Source organism: Barbatula barbatula, assembly GCF_947034865.1.
Source record: "Barbatula barbatula genome assembly, chromosome: 19".
NCBI lineage: Eukaryota > Metazoa > Chordata > Actinopteri > Cypriniformes > Nemacheilidae > Barbatula > Barbatula barbatula.
In genome coordinates, this window is record NC_136782.1 from 14,506,717 (window position 1) to 14,522,087 (window position 15,371).

Sequence of the window (15,371 nt, forward strand, 5' to 3'; positions counted from 1 at the left end):
AAAAGTTAATACAGCAACCGCTGACACTTTGAAAAAGGCAATAGGCATTTTGAATATAATTGTTGTGAAAAAATGATTATGTTTGTAGAAACCAAATAAAAAAGAAAACAAGAATGAGACACTTAAATGGTATAAAACTTTTAATGAAAAAAGTTTTTTATAGGATTCAATTATTTGGAAAACAACAATTCACACGGGCCAGAAATTTCTAACCTCAAATTTCAAAACTCTTTCAAATTTTTTAAGGTTTATTTTTCTTTATAAGATGTTGTCCCTCATTCACCTCCCAGCTATAATAAACTGCAGGGACAAAGATCTCTCATGAACTGCAAATGGTGTGAAAAGATTTTACTTTGGACGAACATCGAAAGGCTTGTCGTCACGAATTCCCTTTTTATCAGAATTGCCTGTGCTTTTAACTATAGTGGATGCTCCGGGGTTGGGGTTTGTAATGACTCCCATGAATAATGGTGTTTGACTTGAATCATCCATTATGGCAAAGAAAAATGGCTGATTGACTGTAAATGAAAGGTTGGAACGTGAAATGATCACACTTGTTGCAGCAGCAGCCTTTGCCCCCTGTTCATTTATCTCAACACTGGACATATGTTGCACACTGGACACAAACAAGGGGCCATCCGAGATACGGTCCAGTTTTGGCTTACTAAACAGCATTCCTAGACCTGGGTTGAAATTATATATTTGTTAGAATATATAAATGTGTTAGATATCTTCTTGGATTAACTTGTGGTAAATACTTTAGAAATTAGTCATTATGTACATGGATTTGAAGTGGATTCTTACCCATGCTTGTCATGGCATCTGTGAGGTCCTGGTTGAATTCAAGCTTGAATTTTGGGAGTTTGACAAGCATGTTTCGCTCTTGTGGAAACCGAGTGTAAATATCTGAGATATTGAGCTTAGCTACGATGGCTGACATGTTTACATGTCCAGATGTTGGCATGACCACCAGAAGACTCCTGTTATTTTTAAAGGGGAATCGAGCAACCTGCAGTCACAAGAGGCAAAAGCACAAATAGTGAAACATCAAGATTTCAAACATTATTAAAACAACATCTAAATGCATTTATTAAGATGGAAAATGGATGAAAAAGAGATAAAAAGAACCTGGGCATCCAGCTCAAGATGGGTGAAAACGCTGAGAGGGTACTTTACACCAAGCATCATGTCCACATTGACAATTTGTTTTTCATCCATGTAGAAAAGCTCATTGGACGTAAATTTAGGATCAAAGCGGGTGAGCCACTCTCCTGTCACAGAAAAACATTGACTCACTTGTACTCCTTAGTTCTAGTATCTTGTTTGATTTAGTGAAACAACAAGCGGAGGACAATGCAACAGATGTGAGTAATGCAAGTCATGGTTCACTGAACTACTTGTTAACAGGTGTTTGTTCTGACCTTTGAAGTGCATAGCATTGATAAGCATCATAACAGTGCTTACAGGAAGACTGGACAAAAACTCTGAAATGTGCCCATTTGTGGCTTTCTTAACCCATTCATTGACCTCATTAACAGTGCTCAATGTGGCCGGTTCGGAGTCATACAGCCTCAGAGAATCCTCCATAAATTCCGGTTTTGGTTCAAATCCTGAGAAAAAGGTAAACAGTTGTTCACAGTCAAAACGAACTGCTTCTGATGCTAAAAGATAATTTGAAGGAGCCAAGGTGTATGGTTTTTTGCTCTTCTGAGATGCACAGCATTCCAAGAAAGTGAATCTCCAACACTGTATATCATTTGTATTGGCATTTGAATGGTTGGTAGATGTGCGTGTATGTGAATCTCACCAGTTTGTAGATAGATGCGGCTGGCAATAGGCAGACGTTTCTTTTGAAAGTAATGCAGGAGGGTGCTAAGGGCAGTGTGGTAGCAGGGCAGTTCATCAGCATTCAGATGATGTAGAAGCAGCTCCTCAGTCTCGTTCATCGCTCCTGAGATTAAGAACAACAAGCATCTCAAGAAACCTGCTCATATAAATATCTAGATAAATAGAAATGATATTATGTATCAGAAATTACCTAACATTAGCTGTGATAATGCTACAGACAAACTTAGAGGTGAGATTATGACATTGGGCAGCTCTGGGCTGGGCCTTAAGTTTTCCAAGTACGAAAGTCCAAGCTTCGTAATGCCATTGCCCAGAGCCCGCTTAATCTGCTGGCTGGTCAATTCACCACCACAAAGTGTATCGAGATCCTCCTCAGAGGATCCATCTTTCTTCCCAGGAGTGGGAACATCGGCTTCCAGGCCATCTGGAGCAATTGTGACTAATTCTTCTTCAAGGTGTTCAATATTGTCCTCTAAATCCTGAGAAGGACAATGTGATGAAAGCGTCAAAGGTCTCAGCCAGTGTATACGTTCAATGATGTGACACTGTGCACTGTGAGATCTTACTGATCCTGGTGTACCAGTCAGCGGTCCATCGTCGGATTCAAAAGCATCTTCCTGCGAAAGGGTCAATTCAGAGCATTTGAATCTTATGGAACTAGTGTTATGGTGCATTAAAAAGTAAGATTTTGTTGATTTACCGTCCACCCCCGCTTGGCATAACAAAGGATGAGGAATATCAGACAACACAATTTCATGTTCTAGCAGTTAATCTAAAATAAAAAAGAAAGAAGCACAATTTATTTAGTATTTTACAACAGTATCAATTATATGCGCGTACAGGGACTTATTCACACACATTGTAGATGTGGTGTCTATAAAATTAAAATAATCTGGTAAACAGATTAAATTGTATATTTTAGTACATTACTTATATTTTGAAAATCACTTGTTGAGGAAAACATTGAGTCAAATAATCAATATATCCTTTACATGGCTAAAGGTCTGCTAGCCATTGCACAATTCTATTTAAATATTCAAGTTTTGTTCACGCTAAAAGTAGGCCTAATATATAAATGGATTAAAAAAATTCATCGGTTCTTGTGCCCACTTTTGAAACCCTTGAGCAATGAACAAGCTCTTTGGTACACATTTACAAAAGAGCTGACAACAGATTTAATTATTAAATTGCTCCACACACCCATTAATATCGCAAACAAGGGTTTATAAATAAGATTTCAAATGTATTTAACAGAGAAAATCCGTAAATTTACCGTGTAAATCTCCAATGTGGGATCCAGCCCTAATTTGGGAAAGAAACGAATCAAATAGGCAATGCTAATATACTTTGCTGCAAGGGTTGGCAGTTTTACCGTAAGCAGTTAAATTTCAACTTTCATTGATCTTTACCTCATATAGCTCCTAGTACCCACCTCTTCACGGATGTTAGTATTGAAGGGTCAAATAGCAAACTAGAGCATGTTGGGTAGTCTAGGTAGATTCTTTAAATGTATACACAATTTCTGAGCTACATAATCTCAATTCTAACAATGTGTGGAGATCAGCAGGAGATTAGTGAGGAGGAGATGACAACCAGCATTGCCAATACAGTTATTTTAAAGGTTTTATTGGATGGGGGCTTTTAAATTGCTGATCTTACGAAACCAGAGAAATAAACCAGTGCTGTCTTGTCCGCAGGCTTCTGCCAAGATCTCCCATATTGAGAGCAGTTGAAAGGCTTTAAGGACTTTGGACTATTCAAGTATTCAAAAACAATCATCTGAACAACCAGTTTATTTTTCAATGAGTAGGTCATTCAAACTGTTTAAATTGGCTAATAATAGCTGCAGCTGCAACATATCAATTGTGTAAAAAACAGACACGTTTCTTTTTCAATTACTTTAAATCAATGAAAATGCTCATTTTAGTGAGTAGAAAAGTCTATTTAAAAGTAAAAAAGAAAAAAAATACTTGCAATGAAATATAAGAGCAGTGGCGAGTTTTACTTCAGACAACAGGATTGCTCTACTATACAGATGTTTGTCAAATTTTCATGATCTTTCAAAAACAGTTTTAGCATTTTGTCAAAATCAAGAAGCTTACTAATACAGAATGTAACATTTTCAATATCATTATTTATCAAGGCTTGAATCGAAGAGGATTGATATATTACTCAAATTGAAAAGCCAATGTTTCCAAACCCAGTTTCAAGGTTACAGAGAGTATAATATATAGCAGTGTATAAGAAGAGCTAGTGATGCATGACCAAATTCTTACAAGATACTTCATACAATTGGAATGTTGGAAAACTATATAATTTAAACTGGTTAATTTCTAGAGTTCATATCTACTGTAGTTGACATGGCAGATGCTGCATCAACGTATTATTATAGATACGCATTAGGCTCAAAAAGATATACTGTATATAGATACATATATATATATATAAATGTTATGTATATACAAACATACATATTTCCATGTAAAATGTAACATGTCATTTGACAAGGGATTCATGTGACAAACAACAGAGAATTACATCATCCAAGGTTAATACAGCATCAAATTGATCCATATATTATAGCAGTAGATACTTTTTAAATGTAAGAGGGTCCAAACTCAGGATCCATTGCATATCTGGAGTTTGCGCTCAAATTCAGTGTACAGCAACAGAGTCATTGGACATTTTGATCACAACTGTGTATGCTCCATTGATGTGGATGCAGTTATGTAGAAAAAGGTGCCGAGTATGGAGCACTACAAATGTCTCGTGAACAATGCATAGTTGCACATCCGGTGAATCGAATCAAGATGTGATTAACACGGTCTGACCTGTGATTCTCACAGTGTTGTTGTTGTTTTAGGAGAGTTCACTCACTATGGAAAAGTGTAAATACTAAACTAAAACCACACATGGGTCCTGAGCAGCTCATCTCAACCATCATCATACAATTTTAGTTTTGAAAAGGATTTACAGAGTTAATTATTACATAGAGCAGCTAGTGCAGTTATGCGCGAGCCCTAAAAATGGTTTAAAAATTGATTGTATGAATTAATATAGGTTTTCAGTTTTGGTCACTTACAAAAGTGAGGGTTTAAGTTCTCTTTAGCAAGGATAAAAATGGCAATATCACTCTTGTTCCCTCTATGAGATGTCATTGTGCATGGTTGGCAAGTTGTTTCACTCAAGGGGAAAAATTCAATGGTGGCACAGCAAGAATATATTTCTCTGAAAAAGCACAATACAAGAGCCTGAAGAGGTTATTTAAGCCAGCAGCCTGATGGCACCATTATCCGAGCCGAGCAGCAAAAGCCTCCTGGTGGGCAGTACAGAAAGACTTGTGAGCGTACCACGGAAGTTCTCTGTGCTGAGCTTGGTGGAACCTGCCAGGCTGGCTGTGTTGTCCAGAATGGAGTATACACCGATCTTGTTGGCGACAGTGCCTGCCACTATTTCAGCACCATAAAGATCAAACGCATGAATGGGGTCAGATGGGGTTCTGTACTGGTGCAGTGGCTTGTGCTCCACATCTTTCCAAACGGTCAATGTGTGATCTGATGAGGAGCTTATCAGTAAATTTCCCTCTGCTGCCTACAAAACAACAAACACATTCATGAAGAAATGGATAGCAAGAAAATCTGTTCAAAATCTGGTTTTAAGTCTGATATTCGTTCACTTTCTGATATGCAGTCCTTCTAACTAAGCAAATAATAGTCTAGGTCATGAGCAGTAACATGAAGGACTGATAGTACTGGCCCTTATAAGTAACTAATTTCTGTATTTGCCTAAACATGGCCCTCTGGGGATAGAGACAGACCTTTGACTCCACAAATCAGGGTTCAATAAAGTTTGCTTAGTTTTGGTTTCTTGTCTACAGTTCGTGAACAAACCAACAGGGTACAACTTACTCATCATACAAAAGGTAAAGTACTGACGTGAATCATGCTAAAATTGGGATCTGGTCGATATCCTGTAATGATCCAGACCTTCATTATTCAGGACTGACGTAGTTTTCGATAAATGAAATTAACAAATGTTCCTGTGACTTTTCAAATATATTACAATTAGATAAAAAAATATTATATACAACACAACATTTAACAGTTGTGACGAGTCTCCCCTTGCGCAATCAGCGTCGCCATGGAAACGGAGGAGATTAGAGCGGCACACCTGCCGCTCGTTACCAGCTGCGGCTCATCAGAACCGCTATAAAACGGGGAAACGCCATGGCCACGGTGAGCAAGCTCCAACCAGATGATAACGCTAACCCATGCTATCTTTCTGTGTTTATTTTTGATTCAAGGAATGGACGAGTGACGCGATCCTCAGACGCTGTCTCCCGAACCTCACCTAACAGCCCGGACACGTTAAGAGACGAATCCGGGACTTTACTGCCGTGGCCAGGAATACCTTATTTCCCCGTTTAATCTGCTTTCTGATTGCCACGGACATTGTCAATAAAATACCCTCCGGGGTTGTGTATCGCACCTACGTGTACGTTTCGTTACTTTGCTCGCCACACAGTGCAAAAAAAAATATATATATTTTTTAAATGGTTACAATTTCCATACTCAGGGAGAGGAAATCACCATTTGTAAATTCTCCCTAATGTTTCTAGGTTTTTCATGACCATGGCAACTCTAAAGATTCAGGTTACTTCAGGAGTTATACGTTTCTAACATGCAATATATGACTAATAGCTCTTTTCCAAATTAAGGAGACGTTAACAACTCGATTCACATATGACTGCATTAAACTAAAGTTTTTGATTTAGCAACTTAACAAATAGTGTGCATAACCTTAAAATTATTGCTACATAATATTGACACATAAACCACACCCACACAATGTTTGTTTACATGCAAATAAAACTTCAGATCATGCCGTTATATTCACATTCCCACATTTCACATTAACTAATGGAATGCACGTATGCTTACTCTCATTTGCAGTATATCGCCCTCATGAGCGTGCCAACCTCTCAGCACAAGGCCTGTTCTTGCATCCAGCAGTACTATGAATCCAGTGGAGAAACCTGCCGCAATTGTGCGTCCACCGGGACTGACGGCCAGGCAGCGGATCAGCCCAGCACTCATGTTGCTGCAAGCTAGACGGAACTCATGCTGTTAAAGGAATAACAGAGTTAAATTTATTAAAACATTAGAATTACAGGATAGATTTATTCAGCCCAAAGGTGTTTATTATGGTCCAAGTTTGATATGTGTGCATGTCAGCTTATCTTTTTCACATCAGACTTATGGACAGCGCTTTGTGTACAGGGGTGTACTTATGTTGGAACATAAAACACCCCTTCACAAACAGTAGCAGCAATGTTGGGGCAGACAATTCTCCAGAATGTCATTGTATGCTTTAGCATTAACATTTGTCTTGGAATTAAAGGCCCTGGAAGGAGTAGTCCTCATACATTTGGCCATGTAGTGTTAGACAGATATTGAAGAACTGGAGAATCATTTTAGTGAGAAAAGCAATAGTACCTGCAGGCCAGGTTTGCGTGGGTCTATGAAACGTAGGACGGAATCGGCACTGGCAAACACTACACTGCAGTGAGGAGCCGGCATACTGGTGACAGCTGTGATTGGGTTCTTTCCATCCAGAGACTCATTGCAACGTATATTCTTACCTAGTGACAAGAGTGGAAATTAAACAAGAGATCTTGTTAAAGCTGTCGGTCGGACAGACACTGTCAAAACAATCTGTACAAAAACAACACTCTGTGGAGATTATATAATGTGAAGTTTTAGTATCGATGATTCAAGTAAAATGTCAAACTTCACTTTTCAAGAAATCCACAAAGTTCATATCCTTTTCGGAAGCTCGCTAATATGGTATGGGTGGAACATTTTCACACTTCAGCGCTCTAAGCGGGGAACCAATCACGACAGACTGGTCAGCTTAACCAATCAGAGCGTTTCGGAAGGAGGGACTTTATATAGACCGAAAAAAATCCAGTCATTTTGTTAGAAAACGGACAGCGTTGAACTTGAAATCGTTTTTTTAGTAGAATCATGAACATCCATTGTTAAACACCCAAAAAACATGATCAAAGCCTCAAAAACAGGGAAAGAACAAGCCTTGAAAAGAAAAGAATAGGTTAAATTCTAAACTAAAATGTATTGTTGTTTATTTTCTCACCTGTGAACTGATCCCAGAGATGCACAGTGCCATCACAGCTCACCACTTCCTGTAAAGCTTCCAGCTGTCCAACATAAAACACAGACTTGCGATGCTCTGTGTACGTCAGCCGGGGTTCAACCTCACGTGTGCCATCCCCATAGTTATAAAGTGGCCAAAGCTTCACCGTTTTGTCTTTACTCCCTGACAGGAAGCAGTCTTCCCCAGCTAGTGGTGCGAGACACTTGGCTGTACCCGAGTGGCCCAGGAAACTCTGAAGACGTATTTGGTGGAAGTGGAAATGTGAGTCCTGCTGGTTGAGGCCAATTTCGTACTGCCAATATGCCAGCCAGTTACCCTGAAGAGAGCGGCTACTGCGCGGGAGATCTTGTTTAAGCGCACTGTCTTCTGGGGTGGGGCCCAGTACCCAGGAGGAGGAAAGGGAGAAAGAAGGTCCAGTTGAGGAAAGTGTAGTGGTGGCCAGACTCGGCTGAGGACCATGGCCAACGAAGGGCCGTCCCCATGTTTCTAAAGACGACAAGTTTGGACTTCCACAGGCTTCAGTGTCCCGAGGTACCTGTATGCGGTTTCCCACCAGATGGCTTCCAAAGGTACCTGACTCTGGCAGAATGTCTCCACCTACTGGTGTGGATGTGGAGGAGGGAGCAGGGAATGGGCTGCGACCCATCTGGTGGCCCAAGCTAGGAGAGAAGGCCACAGAGGATGTTTTCTGTCCCCCAGCAGGGTTAGCTTCTGGGCTACCTGGACTTGCTCTTTCATGAAATGATTGTGCAAGGCTCCAAACCAACTCGTGATTGGGAACCAGTTTGCGAATTGCAGCATCACCTAAAAATACAAGTTTCCAAAAGTTTACGGAATTAAATCAAATGTATCAATTTTTCAATCGTTTTTTTCAGGTTTCCCAGCACAAAAGTGTCCTACCAATTAGACAGTAGAAAGGAATGTATGATGCATAAGCCATTTCAGGATTGAACACAGCCTGGAGTTCTTCTAAGACTTCGAGCTCACAGGAAACTTCTGTTCCATCTGAAATGCACACATTCAGGTATGTGCAGTCACCAACCTCCCTACATGGAGCAATTCCCATCTGCACAGCAAAAGAAATAAGTCAGACTGTAAGCTCTGAGGCTTATTTTACAGTAAAATATATTATTTATATCAATTATGGAAGCCACTTTTTATAACTCATAAAGTGTAAACATAACTTAAACATTAATTGGTAAAAACACCTTTTTGAACATAAAACAATAATATTTTGCAGCACTAAGGGAGTGAGAGGGTAAACACTAATTTATATTAATGCATACAGTATACATCATACATTATAAATTGTATTTACACTACAATATTGTGCGTTGTCTTTGGTTACCTGACTTCGCAGACTTTGCAGCAGGGAGAAAACTTGAAAGAACCTGCAGAGGGTCTCTGCCATGTGCTGCTGTACCATCTCTCGGCCGATACGCAGACAGATCAGTGCCATGAGACTCAGAGTCTTCAGACAGAGAGCAGAACGAGTCTGCACTCCACTTGGAAATCTATACACAGAAACGAATCAAATAACAAAAGCTAATTTTAGCTAAAACAAATCAATTAAATGCCTAGGACCTATGCACCCTACTGCAAGTATGGATAAAAGCATCTACTAAAGCCATAAATGTAGCACAGGGTATCTCTGGTGTGGGTTTTCAAGTTTTTAAGTTTGTGTTTTAATGTAAGGATTTACCCCATCTTTGTTGAAGTTAACAAATCCAGCAGAGGCAGCAGAACATCCTGGTTAATCTTCATTAGCATGTCCATTAGAGTGGTGTCTGACAGGAACACTATAATCTTCTGAGTAAGCACTATAGCGCCCAAAAGCCCTGCCTCCTTCCTGGTGTTCAAACGACAGGATGATGGTGGAGAGACCTGCAACATTGAAGCAAAAAAATTAAATACAATAAATAAACAAGTTGGGTCAATCACAAATAATACTGAGGGTTTCACTCAATTTACAAACACATTTATCTCACTTCAAAGTGTTTCTGAACAAAATGTATAAACTTTTTACACATAGCAAACCTCTACACGCTTTTGATCCTAATTGAAGGTAAGGCTACACCTTATATGATCATTCTTAATGCAAGTAACACTTTGTCTCCAACTGGTATTTTGTGTGGCTGACAAGAAAGAGATAAAAAAAATTACCAGGTAACCAATATAAGGCAGATATTGGTAGGTCAAAACAGGTTCTCCATAGAGATGTGCTATGTAGATAAGACACTCAAGAACAGGTCGTGCAGTCTGGTCCCCGACAACTGGCTTCTTTTCGTACACACTTCCAACACTCTCAAGGCTATTTTCTTCATTCACTGAGAGCACAAACTGGTGTTTGTCAGGCCCTTAAAACAAACAACAAATGTTAAAAACCAAAAGCATCCATGTATTTCACTTACTGAATAAGTATGCAGGAAATAACATTTACCTATATAACATGTGGTAAGGAGTCGCAGCAGGTTCCTAGCTATGTATCGAGATGTCAATGTTGGCCCCAGTTTTGCCGACAGCCACCTGACAGTTTTGCAAACAGTGTCTGGAAAACATATTATTCTTTAGATATGGTTTTAGCAATATGAGAAATGCAACACATATTTGACTCACCTAATAATATCTTTTGTTCTTTCTCATCAGCATCTTCTAAAGCATCATGATCGTTCTCCTCCTCCACCATGTTCTTCTCAGCATCTCCGTGCACCCTTCCATTCATGACATCCCCCTCAAGAGTGGCCACGGTTGCCTCAGACTCCTCTGTGCAGACTGAAAGAGTCATTTCTAAACTGGGAACCCTCTGCACTGTAACCTCTCTGTCTTCCACCGTCTCCTCCTCATCCTCCAGCTCTCCACCATCCTCCACATCACTAGCTTGCTTTAAATCTTGACTGCTGTCAGCCGACTTTAAACTTGTACGGTCTCCAGTGGACACCTCACTGGCACTGCTCTTGTCGCTCAGTTTCCCCACGCTGAGAGATTCTTGGTCTTGGTCTTTGTTTGCTGTGCTTTGGGTCTGCTGTTTCACTGTGGCACCAGAGGCGCTATTATTCACGTAAAAGCCATTCTGAAAGTCCTCACCATCGTTCAGAAAAACCTGGTCATTGAGACTGATGCCTGAGGAGTAATCCACAAGTCCTTGGTCTCCAACAACTCCAGAACTTCCACCACCACCTGCTCCTCCAACTTTACTAGATGATGTAGCCGAAGCTGAACTGCCATCCCCACACTCAAAGTCCTCCTCTTCCTCATCTAAGGCACCGGCAGCTCCCCTAAAAACCTTATGGCCCTCCCATTCGGACCCTGAACCTGTGCTGCAGCTTTCAAAGCCTGTGATTACCTGCAGAACATGTGGAAGAAGGCTGGAAAGAAATGCCTGTAGACCCAATCTTACAATAAGCTGTAGCACGAAGCAATCTGTGTAGAGGTAAAAGCGACCTCGAAGGCATCTGGGATTCTCGTATACCTCTACTAGAGGCTTAAGTAAATACTTTGCTGCATTGCGAGGCCCAAGAACCCTGGATACTGGCTCAAATAGGTACCAGGTGGCATATACTGCAGTGGACTCCTCTAACATCAAAGAGAGGACAAAGGGTAAAAGGATTTCAAGCCCCTCTGCTGTGATGTCACCCTTTAGAAGTGTCTCAAGCTGTTGCCATAGGTTGAACACGATGTCACGACCCTGAACACTGTTAATGGATTCCATTTTTGAATGATAGGAGAATATGAATCTGTGCAGTGTTGGGAAATATGCTGGGAAGGGAAAGGGGGACAGAATAGGACTTAGAAGTTGCCAAGGGTTTGGTGGAGGAAGGCCTTCATAAATAGGGTCATATCTGAAAAGAAACGGTAATCCTTGTTGATGTAAGGTGGATGTCTTGGAAGGATGCTTGTGAACTTGCAAAAGAGTCTCTAGTGCATGATGGAGTGGTAGTGGAACATCACGAAAATTTGTAGAGCACAGCTTTGAACAAGCTTGAAAACGATCACTTAAGCTTGTGCCTGGCCTCAATCCCCGAAGTTTTGACGAATAAAAAATCTCAGAAATGAGGACACCCAGGGCTTGCATATCTCTCTGGAAAAGGTCTGTGAATGACAAAGAAATATGTTTGTTAATTGTGTGTTCATCTGCTCTATGTTGGACTTGAGAATGTAATCCTTTAACCAGAAAGTTGTTGAGCTTTTCTAACTCTTCCAAAGGCTGCAAAGGTTTGAACCCATCTGGCAGGCTTATCTTAAAATCTTCCAAATTTGAAGCCTCTGTTTTTTTGCTTACAGAGACTGGTCTCTGTAGCATGGACGATCGAATCCCTGATCCTAAGGTATTTGAGACACTTGCTGGTGTTTCACCAGGGAAAGAGCCATGAGGGGGGGAAACTGCCAAAGCCACATTGTCCACAACAGTTTTTACACCAGGAACAGCAATTGGAACAGAGGCTGATGATATCGACCCACTCAGGTCTAAGGCTTCCATCGCTTGCTCAAGGTCTTCATCTCGGCCAACCACTGACCAGCCACTCGACTCACATCCGGTTGCTTCAGGGACCAATCCATCCACACCATCCACCATGGTGTCAAGATGTGGAATCTGCCACATTGTGACATTAACAGGACCAAAGTGCGGAGGCTCTGGAGGTGAATACTGGTAATGTGCAAGACGAGGAGGGTGAGGATGGTCGAACAGTTGCACCACGCCATAGCTGGTGAGATGTGTGTGGTTATCTACCAAGTGCAAGCAAACATTTTTAGATTTTACAGCTTCTTTACCTAATAGCTTGTAGCCAAAAGTTAAGTCGATCCAATGGTGCAAATGCTGAGACACTTCTCGACTTTCTAGCAACTGTTTATGCACAGCAATAAACTCCTCATATGAGTTACACCATGGAGGTACATCAAGGTCTGGCATGTCTGGGTGGATGGAGCGAAATATTGAAGGATCTGTGTAGAATTCTGGGATGCATTCATCAGGCGTCCAACTCTGAATACGTTCCATACTAGCTGGATATTCATTGGGCTCCCACTGGGAACGAACATGACTGCACAGTACAGATTTGGGTGTTCGTCTGGCTTTGTAGACATAATAGGTGATATCTGAAAGGACATCTGAGATATGATGGGGAACATGGAGATGATCTGACTGTCCTGAGCCACCAGGTCCTACAGGCCCACCAAGATCTGAAACAAAATGGCTTCCCCCACTGCCATGAGCTGCCGCTAGAGCCTCTTTGGTCATTTCATAAGTGAAGTCTAGCTGTTTATCACCCTTATTCAGACGGAATTTTGACTTCTTCAGGTCACGAAACCTTCCACATGGCACAGTGAAATCAACAACCCATGGTAATACCGGGTGATAGTTTGGGTCTCCCTGACGTCTTCCAGCCAATCGGTTTAATTCCATCAGATAGTGGAAGTTGCTGACTCTGCCATGGGTCCAGTCTAGCACCAAAGATCTGAGCTCATCGAGACACTTCTTACAAAGACCTCCATCCACACCACTGTTATGACTATGATTGTCATTTGCTAAAACACTTGTTGGGTCTTGACATCCTAACGCAGATGGCACAGCATACCTGTACTCTCCAAACTTTTCATAATGTGCCAAAGAGATCTTAAGGCTACAGCAAAGTTGCTCATCGACTGCAATGTCTAGTAAGGAGAGCTCCCCACACAACAGTCCAGAGGCATGACATTCACGCATTGCTATAAGCAGCTGGTACAAAATGAACAATACCTTGGCATTGCTGTTCGCCAGCTTAGCTGGACTGTAGGTGACAATGTCATGAACTGTGTACTGTGTGTATGGAAGAACCACATACAGAACCTCCTCTGACTCAAGCAAACATTCTGCAGGGAGCACATTGGGACACAAACTTTCAGTGTTTTGTTTGGAAGCTGAGCAGCCAGATGGAAATGGGGACTCTTTCTCCTTCTCTTTGGCTGGAGATAAAGATGGTGATATTCTCTCGGTAGAGATAAAGCAGGAGCCAAATAGTTTCTGCAAGGCTTGGCGAACAGCATCTATAGCCGATACCTGTGTCTGCTCCATGGAATCTACATATGGTTGCACATGATTTATGTAAGCTTCGCGCCACAGATTTCTATGAGAAGAAACATAAACGGAAGCATTTCAACAATAAATAATGTTTTTTCTTAATATACATGTTCATATGTGCACATACCTTTAAACATTAATAAAAATATAGAACAAACATATAGTAGTTTAAATTATTGCATACATTTTTTAATATTATCAAAATCTATTTTTTTTTTACTTTTTAAATAATGCTTAAAAAACAGTAACATTTAATATTTAAAAATAATAATCATACGAATTGTAATATTTTATGATTACATTACAAATTAAAAATGCTTAAAATTTATTTCTCATTTAAAAAAATAAAAGAACAGTGTTTTACCTGAAATTAGACTGAGATACTCCTTGCATCCGAGTAATAAAAGAGTCCTGGGAGAGCCCCTCTCCATGGCAGCCAGGCTCCCTGGCTAATCGGTATCCCAGTTTATGTTTCCTCAGACCTTGTATACAAACACGTGTCCATCCAGATGGCAATTTCATCTGAGAGCGCTGGAGAAGCGTGCAGATTTCCTCTTCGATGAAGCACTCGTACTTGGCACAGCGAGTAACTCTTTTGTTTCTCAGGGCCATCACCCAGCGAGTTGGGACTAGTACCACCTGTTCATTGGGTCTTTGACTTGGTCGAGTCTGTCGCGGATCAATACCCAGATCCCTCTCCAATGCTGGTGCTAACCACTCCATCATCTCTTTCAGTTTACCACACTGTGGTTCGTGTAAACCTCTATGAGAAGCCAAAACACAACAGTTTTAACACTTTTTTTCCAAAATTGAAAAGCAGAAGCAAGAAACTTCTTTTTCTGTTGATTGGATACCAAATAAGTTGATTACATAAAACAAACAGTCCAATAATTATATACAATTTATTTGAGAAATATCAATAAAATTAGAATCAACTACTAAATAGCAAATATATTGGTTATCATTTAATGTTATCCTTATAACACAGTAAATGTGAGTGTTGGTTTATCATGGATACTGATGTCACAAAACATCATGACTCCCAAGAATAAATGTATGTTATAACAAGATGTTTAACTGGTGCATAAATGTGCAATAAAATGAGGCACCGCAGAGCAACACGATGATATTTCTGCAACATTTTAAGTTCCCCTCTTACTGGATTGAATATACTGTAACAAGGAACCAGTCACTTCGCGACAGTTAAGTTACATATTCACAAGAGTAATCCTCCATACATTGGATAACTGGGCAAACTGGTTGGTAAATGTATATACATAACCACTAACCGTTA

At 40.5% G+C, this 15,371-nt stretch overlaps 2 protein-coding genes across 3 annotated transcripts; both read right to left on the minus strand.

Moving 5' to 3' along the window:
* Window positions 1–114: 114 nt before the first annotated feature.
* serpinf2b (serpin peptidase inhibitor, clade F (alpha-2 antiplasmin, pigment epithelium derived factor), member 2b) lies at window positions 115–3,248 on the minus strand. Of its 2 annotated transcripts, XM_079482120.1 has the most exons (9): window positions 3,122–3,248; window positions 2,549–2,620; window positions 2,415–2,465; window positions 2,039–2,327; window positions 1,808–1,951; window positions 1,422–1,610; window positions 1,129–1,271; window positions 805–1,009; window positions 118–683 (listed from the first exon to the last, which is right to left on the minus strand). In XM_079482120.1, exons 2-9 carry the CDS (start codon window positions 2,603–2,605, stop codon window positions 349–351), a joined length of 1,413 nt encoding a protein of 470 aa, XP_079338246.1. In that variant the 5' UTR covers window positions 2,606–2,620; window positions 3,122–3,248; the 3' UTR covers window positions 118–348. The 2 variants fall into 2 exon arrangements, with proteins under 2 accessions (XP_079338245.1, XP_079338246.1); XM_079482119.1 differs by having other exon boundaries at window positions 115–683; window positions 2,039–2,465; window positions 3,122–3,227.
* Window positions 3,249–3,624: 376 nt separating this feature from the next.
* wdr81 (WD repeat domain 81) lies at window positions 3,625–14,839 on the minus strand. The gene is made up of 11 exons (XM_079481675.1): window positions 14,442–14,839; window positions 10,639–14,123; window positions 10,463–10,570; window positions 10,186–10,379; window positions 9,725–9,906; window positions 9,371–9,536; window positions 8,923–9,088; window positions 8,002–8,826; window positions 7,344–7,489; window positions 6,789–6,971; window positions 3,625–5,439 (listed from the first exon to the last, which is right to left on the minus strand). Exons 1-11 carry the CDS (start codon window positions 14,801–14,803, stop codon window positions 5,113–5,115), a joined length of 6,144 nt encoding a protein of 2,047 aa, XP_079337801.1. The 5' UTR covers window positions 14,804–14,839; the 3' UTR covers window positions 3,625–5,112.
* Between the last annotated feature and the right edge of the window lie 532 nt (window positions 14,840–15,371).